Source organism: Lonchura striata, chromosome 1A, assembly GCF_050655825.1.
Source record: "Lonchura striata isolate lonStrDom1 chromosome 1A, ASM5065582v1, whole genome shotgun sequence".
NCBI classification, from domain to species: domain Eukaryota; kingdom Metazoa; phylum Chordata; class Aves; order Passeriformes; family Estrildidae; genus Lonchura; species Lonchura striata.
This window is the reverse complement of record NC_140741.1, coordinates 76,870,531-76,892,507: the sequence shown is the minus strand read 5'-3', so window position 1 is coordinate 76,892,507 and position 21,977 is coordinate 76,870,531. Positions and strand designations below refer to the sequence as shown.

The 21,977-nt window shown below is 50.6% G+C and overlaps 2 protein-coding genes and 1 long non-coding RNA gene across 8 annotated transcripts; all 3 read right to left on the bottom strand.

Annotated features, from left to right (window-relative positions):
* Positions 1-472: 472 nt before the first annotated feature.
* Positions 473-6,186, bottom strand: LOC146763556 (uncharacterized). 6 transcript variants are annotated; one of them, XR_014951771.1, is made up of 5 exons: positions 5,766-6,186; positions 5,512-5,678; positions 5,347-5,427; positions 4,599-5,266; positions 473-1,444 (listed from the first exon to the last, which is right to left on the bottom strand). XR_014951771.1 is itself a non-coding variant. In XM_085568267.1 (5 exons), the coding sequence occupies exons 1-5, from the start codon at positions 5,891-5,893 to the stop codon at positions 5,241-5,243; spliced, it is 324 nt and encodes a 107-aa protein (XP_085424393.1). In that variant the 5' UTR covers positions 5,894-6,186; the 3' UTR covers positions 3,525-5,240. The 6 variants fall into 6 exon arrangements, 2 of the variants coding, with proteins under 2 accessions (XP_085424393.1, XP_085424392.1); XR_014951774.1 differs by lacking the exon at positions 473-1,444 and adding exons at positions 1,968-3,297; positions 3,379-3,419 and having other exon boundaries at positions 3,502-5,678; positions 5,766-5,807; positions 5,886-6,186; XM_085568267.1 differs by lacking the exon at positions 473-1,444 and having other exon boundaries at positions 3,525-5,266; positions 5,766-5,807; positions 5,886-6,186.
* Positions 6,187-6,919: 733 nt separating this feature from the next.
* LOC146763555 (uncharacterized) lies at positions 6,920-8,666 on the bottom strand. The gene is made up of 4 exons (XM_085568268.1): positions 8,365-8,666; positions 8,245-8,286; positions 7,991-8,157; positions 6,920-7,906 (listed from the first exon to the last, which is right to left on the bottom strand). The coding sequence occupies exons 1-4, from the start codon at positions 8,370-8,372 to the stop codon at positions 7,818-7,820; spliced, it is 306 nt and encodes a 101-aa protein (XP_085424394.1). The 5' UTR covers positions 8,373-8,666; the 3' UTR covers positions 6,920-7,817.
* Positions 8,667-9,282: 616 nt separating this feature from the next.
* Positions 9,283-9,806, bottom strand: LOC146763554 (uncharacterized). Its single transcript, XR_014951775.1, has 3 exons — positions 9,616-9,806; positions 9,496-9,537; positions 9,283-9,389 (listed from the first exon to the last, which is right to left on the bottom strand). It is a non-coding gene; the product is annotated as an uncharacterized LOC146763554 (long non-coding RNA).
* Between the last annotated feature and the right edge of the window lie 12,171 nt (positions 9,807-21,977).

Here is a 21,977-nt window from a genome sequence, read left to right as displayed (position 1 = left end):
TGCCTGACGAAAACCTCGGTCCCGGGGCGGTCGGCGCCCTAACTTTGGCGATGAACGTCGCCTCGCTGACCGGCCGGGACCGAGGAAAAAAAAACCCAGCCGGGGGGAAAAAAAAAAAAACCCCCCGGCTGGGGATTTTTTATTCTAAATTTAAAAATGAGTGGAAAAACCTGAAAGGCAATATGCACAAGGTTATGACTGCTTCACACACACAGCACTCCTTCGGCTTACACGCAAACCCACCCTCGCTCTCATCTCAACCGCTCCGCTAAGCCCTGGCCACCGACGCTCGGTGGTGACGCTCCTCGGGAACGTGGCTCCCGGGAGACTCCCAAAAATTCCTCCTGCCTGACGAAAACCTCGGTCCCGGGGCGGTCGGCGCCCTAACTTTGGCGATGAACGTTGCCTCGCTGACCGGCCGGGACCGAGGAAAAAAAAACCCAGCCGGGGGGAAAAAAAAAAAACCCCCCGGCTGGGGATTTTTTATTCTAAATTAAAAAATGAGTGGAAAAACCTGAAAGGCAATATGCACAAGGTTATGACTGCTTCACACACACAGCACTCCTTCGGCTTACACGCAAACCCACCCTCGCTCTCATCTCAACCGCTCCGCTAAGCCCTGGCCACCGACGCTCGGTGGTGACGCTCCTCGGGAACGTGGCTCCCGGGAGACTCCCAAAAATTCCTCCTGCCTGACGAAAACCTCGGTCCCGGGGCGGTCGGCGCCCTAACTTTGGCGATGAACGTCGCCTCGCTGACCGGCCGGGACCGAGGAAAAAAAAACCCAGCCGGGGGGAAAAAAAAAAAACCCCCCGGCTGGGGATTTTTTATTCTAAATTTAAAAATGAGTGGAAAAACCTGAAAGGCAATATGCACAAGGTTATGACTGCTTCACACACACAGCACTCCTTCGGCTTACACGCAAACCCACCCTCGCTCTCATCTCAACCGCTCCGCTAAGCCCTGGCCACCGACGCTCGGTGGTGACGCTCCTCGGGAACGTGGCTCCCGGGAGACTCCCAAAAATTCCTCCTGCCTGACGAAAACCTCGGTCCCGGGGCGGTAGGCGCCCCAACTTTGGCGATGAACGTCGCCTCGCTGACCGGCCGGGACCGAGGAAAAAAAAACCCAGCCGGGGGGAAAAAAAAAAAAACCCCCCGGCTGGGGATTTTTTATTCTAAATTTAAAAATGAGTGGAAAAACCTGAAAGGCAATACACACAAGGTTATAACTGCTGCAGACACACAGCTGCAGACACAAGTACACACAAACCCTTACAGACAGACACAGACAATCGCACTCTCACACGTTCTTCTGCTGACAGGCTGGCTGCCACCCTTACGTGAAAGAATACGCTGAAGAATATGCTTTAAACGCATCTTCTGACCTCAGCTCCTCGATGTCGAATGGTAGATTCCAGGAAATCCTGTAGGCACCCGGCGACCTATGAGACAAGGGGAGGCGGTCAATGACTGACTATCTGAGAGCTAGGAGCTACACAGACTCTGGGCCCATCGCTGTTGTACCCGAAACCCCGTAGAGGACAGATGAATGGCAAAGTTTTATAACTGCTCTACCTAAGCGTAACTACGTGGCCGGGCAAGGCAGCTCCGATCCTAATTGGCACAACAGAGGTGCATACAACATAAGCCAACGTTAGGTACATACAGTATAAGCGCAAACAACATAAGCCAAGGTAGGTACATACAGTATAAGCGCAAACAACATAAGCCAACGTTAGGTACATACAGTATAAGCGCAAACAACATAAGCCAAGGTAGGTACATACAGTATAAGCGCAAACAACATAAGCCAACGTTAGGTACATACAGTATAAGCGCAAACAACATAAGCCAAGGTAGGTACATACAGTATAAGCGCAAACAACATAAGCCAACGTTAGGTACATACAGTATAAGCGCAAACAACATAAGCCAAGGTAGGTACATACAGTATAAGCGCAAACAACACAAGCCAACGTTAGGTACATACAGTATAAGCGCAAACAACATAAGCCAAGGTAGGTACATACAGTATAAGCGCAAACAACATAAGCCAACGTTAGGTACATACAGTATAAGCGCAAACAACATAAGCCAAGGTAGGTACATACAGTATAAGCGCAAACAACACAAGCCAACGTTAGGTACATACAGTATAAGCGCAAACAACATAAGCCAACGTTAGGTACATACAGTATAAGCGCAAACAACATAAGCCAACCTAGGTAGGTGTAACATGCGCGTGTACGATATAAGCCGATGTAGGTAGGCGCGACATAAGCTGACGGAGATAAGAGATAAGTGAGGACTTGATACAATTCTCCAGAAGACTAATTTTTAAGCCCTATATCCTTTGAGAAGGCAGATGCTACAGAACTACTGTGGTCAGGTGATGAGGGGCTAATAAGCTCTGTACGGAAGTCCAAGAGAAAGGCTACCAAAACTGAGAATGAAGATGAATGAGAACATCTCGTGTACATCTTTCGGTCCCAAAAAAAGTAAATATGTAAAGATGCCGGAATAATTGATATCCGGAAAGGTATGTGAGCAAAATATGGCCGATACGGCAAAAAAATGATGCTGCTAAAGCATGGAGATGTAACAAAGACCTATGACACAGACAACGGGACACGGACACAGACAACGGGACACGGACACAGACAACGGGACACGGACACAAGTGGAAACTGCCTGGCAATTTCATCTTATGGACCCAAGATTCCTAAGCCAAGATGAGCCATGGGCTGATGATGCCAAAGGAAAGAGAGCCCTAGGGCAATAGCACTTGATGATGATGTGTAACTCCTTTCAAGATGTTAGTGCCAAAGCACTTAAGAGGAAGCCTAAGAAGCTCAGTAGGCCTAGAGAAGGAAGAAATGACTATGGGGTGACCGTGGCTATAGCTGCGGACGTGAAGGCGTGCTCCTATGGTGAAGAGATCCACGACGACGTCGAGAGTCGAAGAAGGCCGCCGATGCGAACGTCACGAGAACGCGGATAGGGATCGGAACTGCCCTGCCCGGCGACGACTCTGGGGGGGCTGAGGAGAAACCCTCTCCCTTTGCTCCCGAGGGGCCCGTCCCACTATGGGCCTCTTCTCTGAGCTAACATCAAATAGCCTCCTGTGCTAGTAAAGGTTTTCCCCCCCAGCTCCCACCTACTGGCCCCAGCACTTAGCTTTTGCAAGATGACCGGATGGAATCCCATGTCAGTTGGATGTGGACGGCAAGACGTTCTGTGCATCAGCTTCGGTGCTCCCGTTTCCAAACTTCAGCTACGCTCCTCCTCAGGGTACCTAAGACAAAACGGAAAATTCAACTAGTGCACACAAAAAGAGAAATCCCCGAAACTCTGACACACCGCTGCCCCGGCTCACCTGAAATCTCAGTTTGACTCCACCGGCTGCCTGGAGGATACCTGGAAAACAAAAAGGTACACGCTTAAACATGCTGCTGCATAACGGTCACCTGTGAGTCACCGTGCCTAAATGCCAACTCACCCGCTCGCCTCTGTTCCTTCACACAGCTCGGGCAGCGACAGCACCTGCAAAAACACAAAGCAAAAAAAACCCACACTGAGAAACTGTGAAAACAACATCCCCCTGACCTGAAAAATACGCACACCCAGACCTTACACTTGAACCCACCTGGCCTTCGACATCCGGACCGAAGACATCTTGCAAGACGACTGCCTAAAATAAAACAAAGGAACCAAGAATGGATGCTTAGAATTGCACCAGAAATTGAGACCTGATTCAGAACAACTCCTCCTGTCCACTGCTCACCTGGCACACTTGGCCTTGACTGCTGCCGTCTGCCTGGACCTCCTAAAAATAAAGGCAAAGAACACTGTGGTAACACATTCACCATTTAGGCTTCCCCTGCAAATGCAAACAATGACTGACCCGCTCATGGCAACACCCTCCCCCAGGACTGGGGCCCTCTGCCGCAGATTTGAACTGTCAGCATCTGAAAGGAACTTAAGACTAGTGTCAAACAGCTGCAGGAAAATTTAGCTGCAGCAAAAAGTTATATGAATATCCCCATACAATCTAGAGCCCAACTACACCCTGCATTACAAATTTCAAGTCCCCAGGACTTGTGCTATTACAGGCTATGCAACAGGGCAGAGCAGCTCCAGGAAAAATACGTGCAGACACCCGTGACACAGGACAGGGAGAGCTTTTGAGGAGAAAAAAGGACTGAGAGATGCAAAGATAATAGGGTGCACCAGAGACAAGTGACAGGACACACACAGGAACTGCTCTGCCCTGAGCACCTCAGCATTGTGGTCAAAACAGACACTTTCCCTTTAGGTGGCTGAAGGAGACACTTCTTGGACATCCTCTTATCCAAAACTGATGCAAAAACCCCTTCTAGGAAGTCCTAACTCAGCACCCACTTCCATCCCCTCTGTGGGTCATAACCCTCAACTTATCTTGCATGCAGCAAATGCCTGTTGGGTCCAGAAGACGGCCATGGGCCGGTCTGCTAAGTTCCAGCTGTCACCTCTTGGTCTGCCGAGAGAGAGAAAACTAAACATCAGTGCACGGTCTTAGCAGCACATCGGCTAAAACCTGGTAAATCTGTTACTCACCATCCTCCTCAGAATGCCTGGGTTCCTGGCCTGCACACTTCAAGCGTGCTTGGACTCTGATGCCATCATCGCAGGGTACACCTAGGTTAAGTGGAGACAAGACAACATGGCATTGCTGAAACATGAGAGTACTGGGCTGTGGTCCTTTGCTCAAATTACAAACATGTCATGGCAAACTCCTGATACAATCTAAAGCCCAACTACACCCGGCATTACCAATTTCAAGTCCCCAGGACTTGTGCTATTACAGGCTATGCAGCAGGGCAGAGCAGCTCCGGGAAAAATATGTGCAGACACCCGTGACACAAGACAGGGACAGAGAGCTTTTGAAGAGAAGAAAGGACTGAGAGATCAAAAGAACACAGAGTGCACCAGAGACAAGTGACAGGACACACACCGGAACTGCTCTGCCCTGAGCACCTCAGCACTGTGGTCAAAACAGACACTTTCCCTTTAGGTGGCCTAAGGAGATGCTTCTTGCACATCCCTGTCTCCAAAATTGACACAAAAACCCCTTCTAGAAAGTCCCAACCCAGCACCCCTCTTTCATCCCCTCTGTGGGTCATAACCCTCCACTTATCTTGTACGCAGCTGCGGATGCAAATCCCTCTTGAGTGTAGAAGGTGGCCATCTGCCTGTCTGCTAAGTTCCAGCTGTCACCTCTGGGTCTGCCAAGACAAAGAAAACTAAACATCAGTGCACGGTCTGAACAGCACATCGGCCAAAAACTTGTAATTCTGCTACTCACCGTTCTCCTCAGAATGCCCGGGTTCTTGGCCTGCACGCTTCAGACGTGCTTGGATTCCGACGCCGTCATTGCAGGGTACGCCTAGGTTAAGTGGAGACAAGGCGACATGACATTGCTGAAACATGACTGTACTCTCACACCCCCCTCCCTACCTCCCGGACTCACCGCAACTCCGCAGCCATTCCTCAGGGCTGCTCAGATGGGACCTTGAAATGCAGGATTGGAAGGCTCCGTCACAGGGTCCTGTAATGCTTCCAGAGAGATCCAAAGTGCATGAAACCTGATCCATCAGCTGGTTGGTAACAGAGTTATGCATACTCCGAGTCGATTCCCTAAAGCACACAAACAAGAATGGATGCTTAGAGTCACACCAAAAACGGAAAGCTTAGCAAGAACAACTGCTTTGGTCCACTGCTCACCTGGCACACTTGGCCTTGACTGCTGCTATCTGCCTGGACCTCCTAAAAATAAAGGCAAAGAACACAGCTGTAACACGGTCACCATTTAAGCTGCCCCTGCAAATGCAGACAATGACTGACCTGCTCATGGGAAAATCTCCACACAAGACTGGGGCCCTCTGCCACTGATTTGGACTGTCTGCATCTGAAAGGAAGTTAGCACTAGTGTCAAATGGCTGCAAGACAACTTAGCAGAACCAAACATGTTATGTCAATATCCTAATACAATCTAGAGCCCAACTGCACCCAGCATTACAAATTTCAAGTCCCCAGGACTTGCGCTATTACAGGCTATGCAGCAGGGCAGATCAGCTCCGGGAAAAATACGTGCAGACACCCGTGACACAGGACAGGGAGAGAGAGCTTTTGTGGAGAAAAAAGGACTGAGAGACCCAAAGATCACAGAGTGCACCAGAGGCAAGTGACAGGACACACACCGGAACTGCTCTGCCCTGAGCACCTCAGCACTGTGGTCAAAACAGACACTTTTCCTTTAGCTGGCCTAAGGGGACGCTTCTTGCACATCCCCGCTCCCAAAGCTGATTCAAAAGATCCTCCCAGCACACCCTCTTTCATCCCTCTATGGGTCTGAGCCCTATACTTATCTCTTGGGCATCTGGGGATGACGATCCATGTCGCATGTGAATGGAGGCTGCCTCGCCTGCAGGGAATGTCTTATGGTCACCGGGCTGTGGTCCCGTGCTCAGCTACAATCGAGAACAACAAACATCACTGCATGATCTTAGCTGCACAATGGACAAAACCCAGCAATCCTGCTACTCACCGTTCTCCTAAGAATGCTCGGGCTGTGCACTTTGGCCAGGCTCGGAGTCTGCCACCGTCATCGCAGGGTCTGCCTGGGTTAAGAAGAGACATAGTGACTCAGCATTGCTGAAACCTAAGAGGACCTTGGCTCCCCCTCCCTACCTCGGCGACTCACCGCAACTCCTCAGCCATTGCCAATGGCTCCCTGGATGCCATCGTGAAATACAAAATTTCAAGGCTTCATCTCAGAGTCCTGAAATACTTCCAGAGGGCTCACAAGCACAGGAAATCCAGGCCATCGGCTGTCGGTCAAAAAGGCTTGGCATACTCTGAGGGGATTCCCTAAAGCACACAAACAAGAATGGATGCTTACAGTTGAATCAAAAAGTAAAAGCTGAGCAAGAACAACTGCTTTGGTCCACTGCTCACCTGGCACACTTGGCCTTGACTGCTGCTGTCTGCCTGGACCTCCTAAAAATAAAGGTAAAGAGCACCGCTGTAATACAGTCACCATTTAAGCATCCCCTGCAAATGCAAACAATGACTGACCTGCTCATGGAAACACCCTCCCCCAGGACTGAGGCCCTCTTCCACAGATTTGAATTGTCTGCATCTGAAAGGAAGTTAGGACTAAAGTCAAACGGCTGCAAGACAACTTAGCAGAACCAAACATGTTATGTCAATATCCTAATACAATCTAGAGCCCAACTGCACCCAGCATTACAAATTTCAAGTCCCCAGGACTTGCGCTATTACAGGCTATGCAGCAGGGCAGATCAGCTCCGGGAAAAATATGTGCAGACACCCGTGACACAGGACAGGGAGAGAGAGCTTTTGAAGAGAAGAAAGGACTGAGAGATCAAAAGAACACAGAGTGCACCAGAGGCAAGTGACAGGACACACACCGGAACTGCTCTGCCCTGAGCACCTCAGCACTGTGGTCAAAACAGACACTTTCCCTTTAGATGGCCTAAGGAGATGCTTCTTGCACATCCGTGTCTCCAAAACTGACACAAAAACCCCTTCTAGAAAGTCCCAACCCAGCACCCCTCTTTCATCCCCTCTGTGGGTCATAACCCTCCACTTATCTTGTACGCAGCTGCGGATGCAAATCCCTCTTGAGTGTAGAAGGTGGCCATCTGCCTGTCTGCTAAGTTCCAGCTGTCACCTCTGGGTCTGCCAAGACAAAGAAAACTAAACATCAGTGCACGGTCTGAACAGCACATCGGCCAAAAACTTGTAATTCTGCTACTCACCGTTCTCCTCAGAATGCCCGGGTTCTTGGCCTGCACGCTTCAGACGTGCTTGGATTCCGACGCCGTCATTGCAGGGTACGCCTAGGTTAAGTGGAGACAAGGCGACATGACATTGCTGAAACATGACTGTACTCTCACACCCCCCTCCCTACCTCCCGGACTCACCGCAACTCCGCAGCCATTCCTCAGGGCTGCTCAGATGGGACCTTGAAATGCAGGATTGGAAGGCTCCGTCACAGGGTCCTGTAATGCTTCCAGAGAGATCCAAAGTGCATGAAACCTGATCCATCAGCTGGTTGGTGACAGAGTTATGCATACTCCGAGTCGATTCCCTAAAGCACACAAACAAGAATGGATGCTTAGAGTCACACCAAAAACGGAAAGCTTAGCAAGAACAACTGCTTTGGTCCACTGCTCACCTGGCACACTTGGCCTTGACTGCTGCTATCTGCCTGGACCTCCTAAAAATAAAGGCAAAGAACACAGCTGTAACACGGTCACCATTTAAGCTGCCCCTGCAAATGCAGACAATGACTGACCTGCTCATGGGAAAATCTCCACACAAGACTGGGGCCCTCTGCCACTGATTTGGACTGTCTGCATCTGAAAGGAAGTTAGCACTAGTGTCAAATGGCTGCAAGACAACTTAGCAGAACCAAACATGTTATGTCAATATCCTAATACAATCTAGAGCCCAACTGCACCCAGCATTACAAATTTCAAGTCCCCAGGACTTGCGCTATTACAGGCTATGCAGCAGGGCAGATCAGCTCCGGGAAAAATACGTGCAGACACCCGTGACACAGGACAGGGAGAGAGAGCTTTTGTGGAGAAAAAAGGACTGAGAGACCCAAAGATCACAGAGTGCACCAGAGGCAAGTGACAGGACACACACCGGAACTGCTCTGCCCTGAGCACCTCAGCACTGTGGTCAAAACAGACACTTTTCCTTTAGCTGGCCTAAGGGGACGCTTCTTGCACATCCCCGCTCCCAAAGCTGATTCAAAAGATCCTCCCAGCACACCCTCTTTCATCCCTCTATGGGTCTGAGCCCTATACTTATCTCTTGGGCATCTGGGGATGACGATCCATGTCGCATGTGAATGGAGGCTGCCTCGCCTGCAGGGAATGTCCTATGGTCACCGGGCTGTGGTCCCGTGCTCAGCTACAATCGAGAACACCAAACATCACTGCAAGATCTTAGCTGCACAATGGACAAAACCCAGCAATCCCGCTACTCACCGTTCTCCTAAGAATGCTCCGGCCGCTCACTTTGGCCAGGCTCGGAGTCTGCCACCGTCATCGCAGGGTCTGCCTGGGTTAAGAAGAGACAAAGTGACTCGGCATTGCTGAAACCTAAGAGGACCTTGGCTCCCCCGCCCTACCTCGGCGACTCACCGCAACTCCTCAGCCAGTGCCAAGGGCTACCTGGCAGCCATCGTGAAATACAAAATTTCAAGGCTTCATCTCAGAGTTCAGCAATACTTCCAGAAGGCTCACAAGCACAGGAAATCCAGGCCATCGGCTGTCGGTCAAAAAGGCTTGGCATACTCTGAGTCGATTCCTTAAAGCACACAAACAAGAATGGATGCTTACAGTTGAATCAAAAACTAAAAGCTGAGCAAGAAGTAAAAGCTGAGCAAAAACAACTGCTTTGGTCCACTGCTCACCTGGCACACTTGGCCTTGACTGCTGCTGTCTGCCTGGACCTCCTGAAAGTAAAGGCAAAGAACACTGCTGTAACACGGTCACCATTGAGGCTGCCCCTGCAAATGCAAACTAGGACTGACCTGCACATAGGAAAAACCACACCCAGGACTGGGGCTCTCTGCCACTGATTTCAGTTGTCAGCATCTGAAAGGAAGTTAGGACTAGTGTCAAATGGCTGCAGGACAACATAGCATCACCAAACATGTTATGTCTATCTCCCCATAAAATCTAGAGCCCAACTACATCCTGCATTAAAAATTTCAAGTCCCTAGGACTTTTGCTATTACAGGCTACGCAGCAGGGCAGAGCAGCTGCGGGACAAATACATGTAGACACCCGTGACACAGGACAGGGACAGAAAGCTTTTGAGGAGAAGAAAGGACCGAGAGACCCAAAGAACACACAGTGCACCAGAGACAATTGACAGGACACACACCGGAACTGTTCTGCCCTGAGCACCTCAGCACTGTGGTCAAAACAGACACTTTTCCTTTAGCTGGCCTAAGGGGACGCTTCTTGCACGTCCCTGCCCCCAAAGCTGATCCTAAAGGCCCTCCCAGCACCCTACTTTAATCCCCTCTGTGGACCTTAGCCCTATACTTATCTCTCAGGCATCTGGGGATGAGAATCCAATGGAGGCTGCCTCGCCTGCAGGGAATGTCCTATGGTCACCGGGCTGTGGTCCCGTGCTCAGCTACAATCGAGAACACCAAACATCACTGCATGATCTTAGCTGCACAATGGACAAAACCCAGCAATCCCGCTACTCACCGTTCTCCTAAGAATGCTCAGGCCGCTCACTTTTGCCAGGCTCGGAGGCTGCCACCGTCATCGCAGGATCTGCCTGGGTTAAGAAGAGACAAAGTGATTCGGCATTGCTGAAACCTAAGAGGACCTTGGCTCCCCCTCCCTACCTCGGCGACTCACCGCAACTCCTCAGCCATTGCCAAAGGCTACCTGGCTGCCATCGTGAAATACAAAATTTCAAGGCTTCATCTCAGAGTCCAGCAATACTTCCTGAAGGCTCACAAGCACAAGAAATCCAGGCCATCAGCTGTTGGGGACAGGGGCTTGGGATACTCTGAGTGAATTCCCTAAAGCACACAAACAAGAATGGATGCTTACAGTTGAATCAAAAAGTAAAAGCTGAGCAAAAACAACTGCTTTGGTCCACTGCTCACCTGGCACACTTGGCCTTGACTGCTGCTATCTGCCTGGACCTCCTGAAAATAAAGGTAAAGAACACTGCTGTAATACAGTCACCATTTAGGCTTCCCCTACAAATGCAAACAATGACTGACCTGCTCATGGAAACACCCTCCCCCAGGACTGGGGCCCTCTGCCACAGATTTGAATTGTCTGCATCTGAAAGGAAGTTAGGACTAAAGTCAAACGGCTGCAGGACAACTTAGCATCACCAAACATGTTATGGCAAACTCCTGATACAATCTAGAGCCCAACTACACCCGGCATTACAAATTTCAAGTCCCCAGGACTTGTGCTAATACAGGCTATGCAGCAGGGCAGAGCAGCTCCAGGAAAAATATGTGCAGACACCCGTGACACAGGACAGGGAGAGAGAGCTTTGGAGGAGAAAAAAGGACTGAGAGATGCAAAGATAATAGGGTGCACCAGAGACGAGTGACAGGACACACGCCATCGCTGCTCTGCCCTGAGCAGCTCAGCACTGAGATCAAAACAGACGCTTTCCCTTTAGGTGGCCTTAGGAGACGCTTCTTGGGCATCCCCATCTCCAAAATTGTCTCAAAAACCCCTCCTGGGGAGTCCCACCCGGCACCTCTCTTCCATTCCCTCTGTGGGTTGTAGCCCTGCACTTATCTTGCACGTATCAGGGGATGAAAATCCCCATCGGGTGCAGAAGGAAGACGCTGCTCCCATCTCCAGGCCCTGGCCCTAACTTATCTTTTGGATGACTGGTGATGTGAATCCACGTTGGACCTGAAATGAGTCTGGCTCAGAGGAGATAGCCTGTTAGCCTCTTAGTCTTCTAAAATAAAGAATGGGAAAATCAATGGTTGTGTTTAGTGCTATGTGGGCCGAATCTCAGCAAGTCAGTTACTTATCCTCTCCTGAGTGTGCCTGGGTGTTCAAGTCTCCGGCCTCATCCTCAGTCTAAGGTATGGCTGTTATGATGAGTGGCACGGGGGTTAGAGAGGCAAAGCTACATGGCATTTGTGTGAGTTCGGTGGAGGAGCTTGTGTGCCGTATGACACGTGGATGCCTCTGCTATGCTTGTGAAAAGCCTTGCAGATACGCACCGTTTCTCACCCTACTGCCTGCAAACCCCCACCGGGATAACTCCTAACTCGGTACCCTGCTTACTCTCCCTCTCCTAGTCACAATCCTCAACTCACCTGAAGCCGCCGTCTCACACATCATCTTTGACACAGTGCGGATGCCTTCTGCGTCGTGATGAATCTGCTGGAAAAATGTTGCGCTCGACACAAACTGCAATTACTGGAAGTTGCCCTCCTCCTAAAAAAAGAAGAAAAAAATCAGAAATTACAAAAGCACCTTACCAGCCCTGAATACTCAACCCCAAACTGTGAATTTAAATACTCCCTGTGTTCAACGTTGTTTTCTTTGCATTATCTTCAAAGTCTCTGTTGCATTAGAAGCCCAAAAGCAGCTGCAGAGAACAAGCTAAGCTAAAGGAGCCTCTTCATCTGAATGAGAGGAGAGCTCTTACCCCAGCTGATCCCACTGAGGGAATGAAGCCCCTTGGGAAAGGCTGGGGTTAATATACCCCTGATTGGGCCCGCCTCTCGTTCCCGTGGCACCTGGGAAAAGGGAGGGGGCAAACCCCACAGTGTATAAAAGCCATCAGAGGAGCTGTGGCTATTTGGCTCCTCTGGCTTGAATTCAAGGAGAAGAAAGGGCTGGATATAGAAGAAAACTCTTCAGGGAAATGACAGCTCTTTCTTTTTTCTACAACTGCTTGGAGCAAAAGGGCAAAAAAACTGGTAAGAAATAAAACTTTGTTTTTAGGCAGCTTATCTAGATAAGTTGGGTGATTTGCTGTTAACTTATATAATTATTCCTCAGTGACTACTGAGTAGTACTCAACCTGAGACTAAGGGTGGAGAAAAATACTAATTATATGAACAGTTTAAGTTCTCCTTGGGGCTGCTAATTAGGACTAACTACATTATAAATAAAAATAAGAAAAACAATAGGCTCCTGGGCAACATAAAGGTTAAGTACGTGCTAGGCTTGCCTTTCTCTGAGGTACTTAGTCCTAGGGCACAGAAAGAAGTGCCCTGAAAAGTAGGTTTAAATGCTGAAAAAGCATCTTAGAAGAGCCTCCTTCAAATTAATCCCTTAAAATGAAGAAATGGGGAAGTTGCCTCCACTGAAATGGATACCATGGCAAATAAATGGCTTCTGCCCTTTAACTTAATCCCCTTGAATATTGGGAAAAGAGAGGCTTTCCTCAATTTAAATCTCTCCAGTTATGAAGACAGAGGGATTTTCCCCTCAATCCAAACCCTTAAGAAAGAGAGATATCTGGGCTTCCCCCTCAATTTAAGCCTTAGGACAACAAAAAGGGTTACTCTTAATTCAAACCCATAAACAACATTGTCAAGGTTTTCCCCCCTCTATTTAAACTGGAAAATAATGGAATATGGGGATTCCCTGTCAATTACCACCCCTAACAGCATAGAAAAGGCAGGGACTCTTTCAAATGAGACCATTAAAATTGCAGGGGAAGTGCATTTCCTCATTATTTGAAAGCAAGAAATAATGGAAAAGGAAGTTTTTTCTCATACTTTAAACCCCTTGTCTCTCCATAACCCCTCTTTTTTCTGGGAGTGCTGTGGAAGGTTTTGGGGTTCTAGGGAGGGACTGACACAATAAAAGGGGAAAGTTGAAAGCTCTCCTATGGAACCCCACATGCTGCCCGGCCTGCTCAGGTGCTGCCCCTTGGCAAGAGGGCTCTGCCCTCTGCATTTTCTCAAAGGGATGCTCCGTGCCCGGGTGGGTCCGGCTGCTCCCCGGTCCCAGCTGGATGTTCCGACTGTAGCTCCTGGAGGGACGCTTGGGATACCCCTGTTAGCCCCTCTGGATTAGCAGCTCCCTGTGCAGGTGTGCGCAGGTAGCTGCACTAAAAGCAGCTGCTCGCATGGGGAGCTGCTACACCTAAGAGTGGGGGAGAAGGTGAAGAAAGGTCCTGTGGGGTGTTCCCTCCCCTACACAGCCCTTTGCCAGACCCTTAAACAATGGGGTGCCAGATTTTCATTGCCAAGATAATTAACAATCTTTCCCCTGGCCAAACAGGAATTGTGCTACCGAAATTGAAAACAGTGAATGATTTCTCAAAGACCACAGCTGCCAACACCAGGAATTCTTGCTGCCCTTGGAGAGCAGCACACCTCCAGTGAAGAGACATCAACACACAGAGAGGGTGAGGTTGGTTTTATAGGGAAAAAGGGCAGAGGTTGGATCACGAGGTCTGTGGCTGCAAGTGACATTCTACATCATTTTGTTCTGAATGGCACAAGATTTATCCTGGAGCAAAACTGCTCCCACCAAGAATTCTGCTTGCCCCGGAAGAGACAAGCACCTCCTTAAAATTGAAACCAGGAAGTGTAGAGGGTGAGCCATGTTTCACAGAGAATAGGGCCAGTGACAGAGTCCAAGACCCAGGGGCCATGAAAGAAGGGCCGCCCACTGACAATCTGAATGCAGAAGGATGTGTTGTGGACCCAAGCTGCCCTGATGTTAATCAGGGGTTACCTTAAACATCCCAAGCACAACTCGCAAACTGACATCAGGAACCTGGACTGGTGAGTTTTCTTTCCCAGGCTAAAAGTCTGGAATTAGCACTCAGGACCCCCTGGCCCTGGGTGGGCAGCTGACTGCAACAAATATGACCATCGAAGAATATCTCCCAGACCCCATCTGCCCCCACCTCAAACTTGTACTGCCCTGATAGTCCCAATGGAGCCCTAAAAACTGACATCGGGAACCTGGACTGGTGAGTTTTCTTTCCAAGGGAAAAGGGCAGGAGTATGTGCCCAGGGGCTCCTGGCCCTGAGCAAGAACGTGACTTCAAAAACTCCAATCATCGAAGGATGTATCCCAGAACACAGCTGTCCCCACCTCAAACTTGCACTGCCCTGACAGTCCCATGGGAGCACTACAAGCTGCCATCAGGAACCGGAACTGGTGAGTTTTCTTTCCCAGGAAAAAGAGCTGGAATTACAGCACTGGACCCCCTGGCCTTGGGCAGGCGCCTGACTGCAACAAATACGAATATGGAAGGATATCACCCAGACACCATCTCCTCCAACCTCAAAGTTGTGCTGCCCTGACAGTCCCAAGGGAGCCCTGCAAACTGACATTAGGAACCTGGACTGGTGAGTTTTCTTTCCTAGGGAAAAGGGCCGGAGTATGTGCTCAGGGATCCCTGGGCATGAGCTGGCACAGAACTACAAAAACTCCAATCATCAAAGGATGCATCCCAGAACAAAGTTGTCCCCATCTCAGACTTGCACTGCCCTGATAGTCCCATGGGAGCACTACAAACCGACATCAAGAAACTGGACTTTGAGTATTCTTTCCCAGGGTAAAGGGCCAGAGTATGTGCCCAGAGGTCCCTGCCCCTGAGCTGGCACCTGACTTCAAAACATCGAAACACTGAAGGATGCATCCCAGCACAAAGCTGTCCCCACCTCTAACTTGCAGTGCTCCGAGAGTCAAAAGGGAGCCCTACAAACTGACATCAGGAACCTGGACTGGTGAGTTTTCTTTCCCAGGGAAAAGGGCCAGAGTATGTGCTCAGGGATCCCTGGGCCTGAGCTGGCACCTTATTTCAAAAATTAAAATCATCAAAGAATGTATCCCAGAACGAAGTTGTCCCCACCTCAAACTTGTGCTGCCCGTACTGTGCCAAGGGAGACCTACAAACTGACATCAGGAACTTGGACTGGTGAGCTTTCTTTCCCAGGGAAAAAGTCTGGAATTGGCGCACAGGTCCCCTGACCCTGGGTGGGCGCCTGACTGCAAAAATAAGAACATCAAAGGATATCTCCGAGACTTCATCTGCCCCCACCTCAAACTTGCACTGCCCTGAGAGTCCCAAGGGAGCCCTACAAACTGACATCAGGATCCTGAACTGGTGAGTTTCCTTTTCAGGGAAAAGGGCTGGAATTAGCGCACAGGACCCCCTGACCCCGGGTGGAAGGCTGACTGCAACAAATAGGAACATCAAAGAATATCTCCCAGAACAAAGCTGTCCCCACCTCAAATTTGTGCTGCCACTACAGTGCCAAGGGAGACCTACAAACTGACATCAGGAACCTGAACTCGTGAGTTTTCTTTCCCCGGGAAAATGGCCAAAGTATGTGCCCAGGGGCCCCTGGCCCTGAGCTAGCGCCTGAATGCAAAAACTACAAACATCGAAGGATGCATCCCAGAACAAAGCTGTCCCCACCTCAAACTTGCACTGCCCTGAGAGTCCCAAGGAAGCCCTACAGACTGACATCAGGAACCTGGACTGGTGAGTTTCCTTTTCAGGGAAAAGGGCTGGAATTAGAGCAAAGGTCCCCCTGGCCTTGGGCAGGCGCCTGACTGCAACTCATAAGAACATCAAAGGATATCTCCGAGACTTCATCTGCCCCCACCTCAAACTTGCGCTGCCCTGAGAGTCCCAAGGGAGCCCTACAAACTGATATCAGGAACCTGGACTGGTGAGTTTTCTTTCCAGGGAAAAGGCTGGAAAATATGCCCAGGTGCCTCAGGCCCTGAGCTGGCACCTCACTCCAGAAACTCCAAACATCAAAGGATGCATCCCAGAACAAAGCTGTCCCCGCCTCAAACTTGCGCTGCCCTGACAGTTCCAATGGTTCCATAGAAACTGACATCAGGAACCTGGCCTGGTGAGTTTCCTTTTCAGGGAAAAAGGCTGGAATTAGAACAAAGGTCCCCCTGGCCTTGGGCAGGCACCTGACTGCAACACATAAGAACATCAAAGGATATCTCCGGGACTTCATCTGCCCCAAAATGTAACTTGTGCTGCCCTGAGAGTCCCAAGGGAGCCCTACAAACTGACATCAGGTTCCTGGACTTGTGAGTTTCCTTTTCAGGGAAAAGGGCTGTAATTAGAGCAAAGATCCCCCTGGCCTTGGGCAGGCGCCTGACTGCAACTCATAAGAACATCAAAGGATATCTCCGAGACTTCATCTGCCCCCACCTCAAACTTGCGCTGCCCTGAGAGTCCCAAGGGAGCCCTACAAACCGACATCAGGAACCTGGACTGGTGAGTTTTCTTTCCAGGGAAAAGGCTGGGAAATGTGCCCAGGGGCCCCCGGCCCTGGGTGGGCACCTGAATGCAAAAAGTCAAAACATCGAAGGATGCATCCCAGAACAAAGCTGTCCCCACCTCAAACTTGTGTTGCCAGTACAGTGCCAAGGGAGACCTACAAACTGACATTAGGAACATGGACTGGTGAGTTTTCTTTCCAGGGAAACGGCTGGGAAATGTGCCCAAGGGCCCCCGGCCCTGGGTGGGCACCTGAATGCAAAAAATCAAAACATCGAAGGATGCATCCCAGAACAAAGCTGTCTCCACCTCAAACTTGCGCTGCCCTGAGAGTCCCGAGGAAGCCCTACAAACAGACATCAGGAACCTGGACTTGTGAGTTTCCTTTTCAGGGAAAAGGGCTGGAATTAGAGCAAAGGTCCACCTGGACTTGGGCAGGCGCCTCACTGCAACTCATAAGAACATCAAAGGATATCTCCGAGACTTCATCTGCCCCCACCTCAAACTTGCACTGCCCTGAGAGTCCCAAGGGAGCCCTACAAACTGACATTAGGAACCTGGACTGGTGAGTTTTCTTTCCAGGGAAAAGGGCTGGAATTAGCGCACAGGACCCCCTGACCCCGGGTGGAAGGCTGACTGCAACAAATAGGAACATCAAAGAATATCTCCCAGAACAAAGCTGTCCCCACCTCAAATTTGTGCTGCCACTACAGTGCCAAGGGAGACCTACAAACTGACATCAGGAACCTGAACTCGTGAGTTCTTTCCCCGGGAAAATGGCCAAAGTATGTGCCCAGGGGCCCCTGGCCCTGAGCTAGCGCCTGAATGCAAAAAGTCAAAACATCGAAGGATGCATCCCAGAACAAAGCTGTCCCCACCTCAAACTTGCACTGCCCTGAGAGTCCCAAGGAAGCCCTACAGACTGACATCAGGAACCTGGACTGGTGAGTTTCCTTTTCAGGGAAAAGGGCTGGAATTAGAGCAAAGGTCCCCCTGGCCTTGGGCAGGCGCCTGACTGCAACTCATAAGAACATCAAAGGATATCTCCGAGACTTCATCTGCCCCCACCTCAAACTTGTGCTGCCCTGAGAGTCCCAAGGGAGCCCTACAAACTGATATCAGGAACCTGGACTGGTGAGTTTTCTTTCCAGGGAAAAGGCTGGAAAATATGCCCAGGTGCCCCAGGCCCTGAGCTGGCACCTCACTCCAGAAACTCCAAACATCAAAGGATGCATCCCAGAACAAAGCTGTCCCCGCCTCAAACTTGGGCTGCCATGACAGTTCAAATGGTTCCATAGAAACTGACATCAGGAACCTGGCCTGGTGAGTTTCCTTTTCAGGGAAAAAGGCTGGAATTAGAACAAAGGTCCCCCTGGCCTTGGGCAGGCACCTGACTGCAACACATAAGAACATCAAAGGATATCTCCGGGACTTCATCTGCCCCAAAATGTAACTTGTGCTGCCCTGAGAGTCCCAAGGGAGCCCTACAAACTGACATCAGGATCCTGGACTGGTGAGTTTCCTTTTCAGGGAAAAGGGCTGTAATTAGAGCAAAGGTCCCCCTGGCCTTGGGCAGGCGCCTGACTGCAACTCATAAGAACATCAAAGGATATCTCCGAGACTTCATCTGCCCCCACCTCAAACTTGCGCTACCCTGAGAGTCCCAAGGGAGCCCTACAAACTGACATCAGGAACCTGGACTGGTGAGTTTTCTTTCCAGGGAAAAGGCTGGGAAATGTGCCCAGGGGCCCCCGGCCCTGGGTGGGCACCTGAATGCAAAAAGTCAAAACATCGAAGGATGCATCCCAGAACAAAGCTGTCCCGGCCTCAAACTTGTGCTGCCCTGACAGTCCCAAGGGAGCCCTACAAACTGACATCAGGAACCTGGACTGGTGAGTTTCCTTTTCAGGGAAAAGGGCTGGAATTAGAGCAAAGGTCCACCTGGCCTTGGGCAGGCGCCTGACTGCAACTCATAAGAACATCAAAGGATATCTCCGTGACTTCATCTGCCCCCACCTCAAACTTGCGCTGCCCTGACAGTCCCAATGCTTCCCTAGAAACTGACATCAGGAACCTGGACTGCTATGTTTCCTTTCCCAGGGAAAAGGCTGGAATTTGCGCTCAGGTCCCCTGACATCGGGTGGGAGTCTGCCTGCAACAAATAGGAACATCAAAGAATATCTCCCAGAACGAAGTTGTCCCCACCTCAAACTTGTGCTGCCCGTCCCGTGCCAAGGGAGACCTACAAACTGACATCAGGAACCTGGACTGGTGAGTTTTCTTTCCAGGGAAAAGGCTGGGAAATGTGCCCAGGGGCCCCCGGCCCTGGGTGGGCACCTGAATGCAAAAAGTCAAAACATCGAAGGATGCATCCCAGAACAAAGCTGTCCCGGCCTCAAACTTGTGCTGCCCTGACAGTCCCAAGGGAGCCCTACAAACTGACATCAGGAACCTGGACTGGTGAGTTTCCTTTTCAGGGAAAAGGGCTGGAATTAGAGCAAAGGTCCACCTGGCCTTGGGCAGGCGCCTGACTGCAACTCATAAGAACATCAAAGGATATCTCCGTGACTTCATCTGCCCCCACCTCAAACTTGCGCTGCCCTGACAGTCCCAATGCTTCCCTAGAAACTGACATCAGGAACCTGGACTGCTATGTTTCCTTTCCCAGGGAAAAGGCTGGAATTTGCGCTCAGGTCCCCTGACATCGGGTGGGAGTCTGCCTGCAACAAATAGGAACATCAAAGAATATCTCCCAGAACGAAGTTGTCCCCACCTCAAACTTGTGCTGCCCGTCCCGTGCCAAGGGAGACCTACAAACTGACATCAGGAACCTGCACTGGTGAGCTTTCTTTCCCAGGGAAAAAGTCTGGAATTGGCGCACAGGTCCCCTGACCCCGGCTGGGCGCCTGACTGCAAAAATAAGAACATCAAAGGATATCTCAGAGACTTCATCTGCCCCCACCTCAAACTTGCGCCGCCCTGACAGTCCCAAGGGAGCCCTACAAACTGACATCAGGAACCTGGACTGGTGAGTTTTCTTTCCAGGGAAAAGGCTGGGAAATGTGCCCAGGGGCCCCTGGCCCTGAGCTGGCGCCTCACTCCAAAAACTCCAAACATCGAAGGATGCATCCCAGAACAAAGCTGTCCCCACCTCAAACTTGTGCTGCCCTGACAGTTCCAATGGTTCCCTAGAAACTGACATCAAGAACCTGGCCTGGTGAGTTTCCTTTTCAGGGAAAAAGGCTGGAATTAGAACAAAGGTCCCCCTGGCCTTGGGCAGGCACCTGACTGCAACACATAAGAACATCAAAGGATATCTCCAGGACTTCATCTGCCCCAAAATGTAACTTGTGCTGCCCTGAGAGTCCCAAGGGAGCCCTACAAACTGACATCAGGATCCTGGACTGGTGAGTTTCCTTTTCAGGGAAAAGGGCTGGAATTAGAGCAAAGGTCCCCCTGGCCTTGGGCAGGCGCCTGACTGCAACTCATAAGAACATCAAAGGATATCTCCGAGACTTCATCTGCCCCCACCTCAAACTTGCGCTGCCCTGAGAGTCCCAAGGGAGCCCTACAAACTGACATCAGGAACCTGGACTGGTGAGTTTTCTTTCCAGGGAAAAGGCTGGGAAATATGCCCAGGGGCCCCTGGCCCTGAGCTGGCGCCTCACTCCAAAAACTCCAAACATCGAAGGATGCATCCCAGAACAAATCTGTCCCCGCCTCAAACTTGCGCTGCCCTGACAGTTCCAATGGTTCCCTAGAAACTGACATCAGGAACCTGGACTGGTGAGTTTTCTTTCCAGGGAAAAGTCTGGGAAATGTGCCCAGGGGCCCCCGGCCCTGGGTGGGCACCTGAATGCAAAAAGTCAAAACATCGAAAGATGCATCCCAGGACAAAGCTGTCCCCACCTCAAACTTGTGTTGCCAGTACAGTGCCAAGGGCGACCTACAAACTGACATTAGGAACATGGACTGGTGAGTTTTCTTTCCAGGGAAAAGGCTGGGAAATGTGCCCAAGGGCCCCCGGCCCTGGGTGGGCACCTGAATGCAAAAAATCAAATCATCGAAGGATGCATCCCAGAACAAAGCTGTCTCCACCTCAAACTTGCGCTGCCCTGAGAGTCCCAAGGAAGCCATACAAACAGACATCAGGAACCTGGACTTGTGAGTTTCCTTTTCAGGGAAAAGGGCTGGAATTAGAGCAAAGGTCCCCCTGGCCTTGGGCAGGCGCCTCACTGCAACTCATAAGAACATCAAAGGATATCCCCGAGACTTCATCTGCCCCCACCTCAAACTTGTGCTGCCCTGAGAGTCCCAAGGGAGCCCTACGAACTGACATCAGGAACCTGGACTGGTGAGTTTTCTTTCCAGGGAAAAGGCTGGGAAATGTGCCCAGGTGCCCCAGGCCCTGAGCTGGCACCTCACTCCAAAACCTCCAAACATCAAAGGATGCATCCCAGAACAAAGCTGTCCCGGCCTCAAACTTGTGCTGCCCTGACAGTCCCAAGGGAGCCCTACAAACTGACATCAGGAACCTAGACTGGTGAGTTTCCTTTTCAGGGAAAAGGGCTGGAATTAGAGCAAAGGTCCACCTGGCCTTGGGCAGGCGCCTGACTGCAACTCATAAGAACATCAAAGGATATCTCCGAGACTTCATCTGCCCCCACCTCAAACTTGTGCTGCCCTGAGAGTCCCAAGGGAGCCCTACAAACTGACATCAGGAACCTGGACTGGTGAGTTTTCTTTCCAGGGAAAAGTCTGGGAAATGTGCCCTGGGGCCCCCGGCCCTGGGTGGGCACCTGAATGCAAAAAATCAAAACATCGAAGGATGCATCCCAGAACAAAGCTGTCCCCACCTCAAACTTGCGCTGCCCTGACAGTCCCAATGCTTCCCTAGAAACTGACATCAGGAACCTGGACTGCTATGTTACCTTTTCAGGGAAAAGGCTGGAATTTGCGCTCAGGTCCCCTGACCCCGGGTGGGAGTCTGACTGCAACAAATAGGAACATCAAAGAATATCTCCCAGAAAGAAGTTGTCCCCACCTCAAACTTGTGCTGCCTGTCCCGTGCCAAGGCAGACCTACAAACTGACATCATGAACCTGGACGGGTGAGCTTTCTTTCCCAGGGAAAAAGTCTGGAATTGGCGCACAGGTC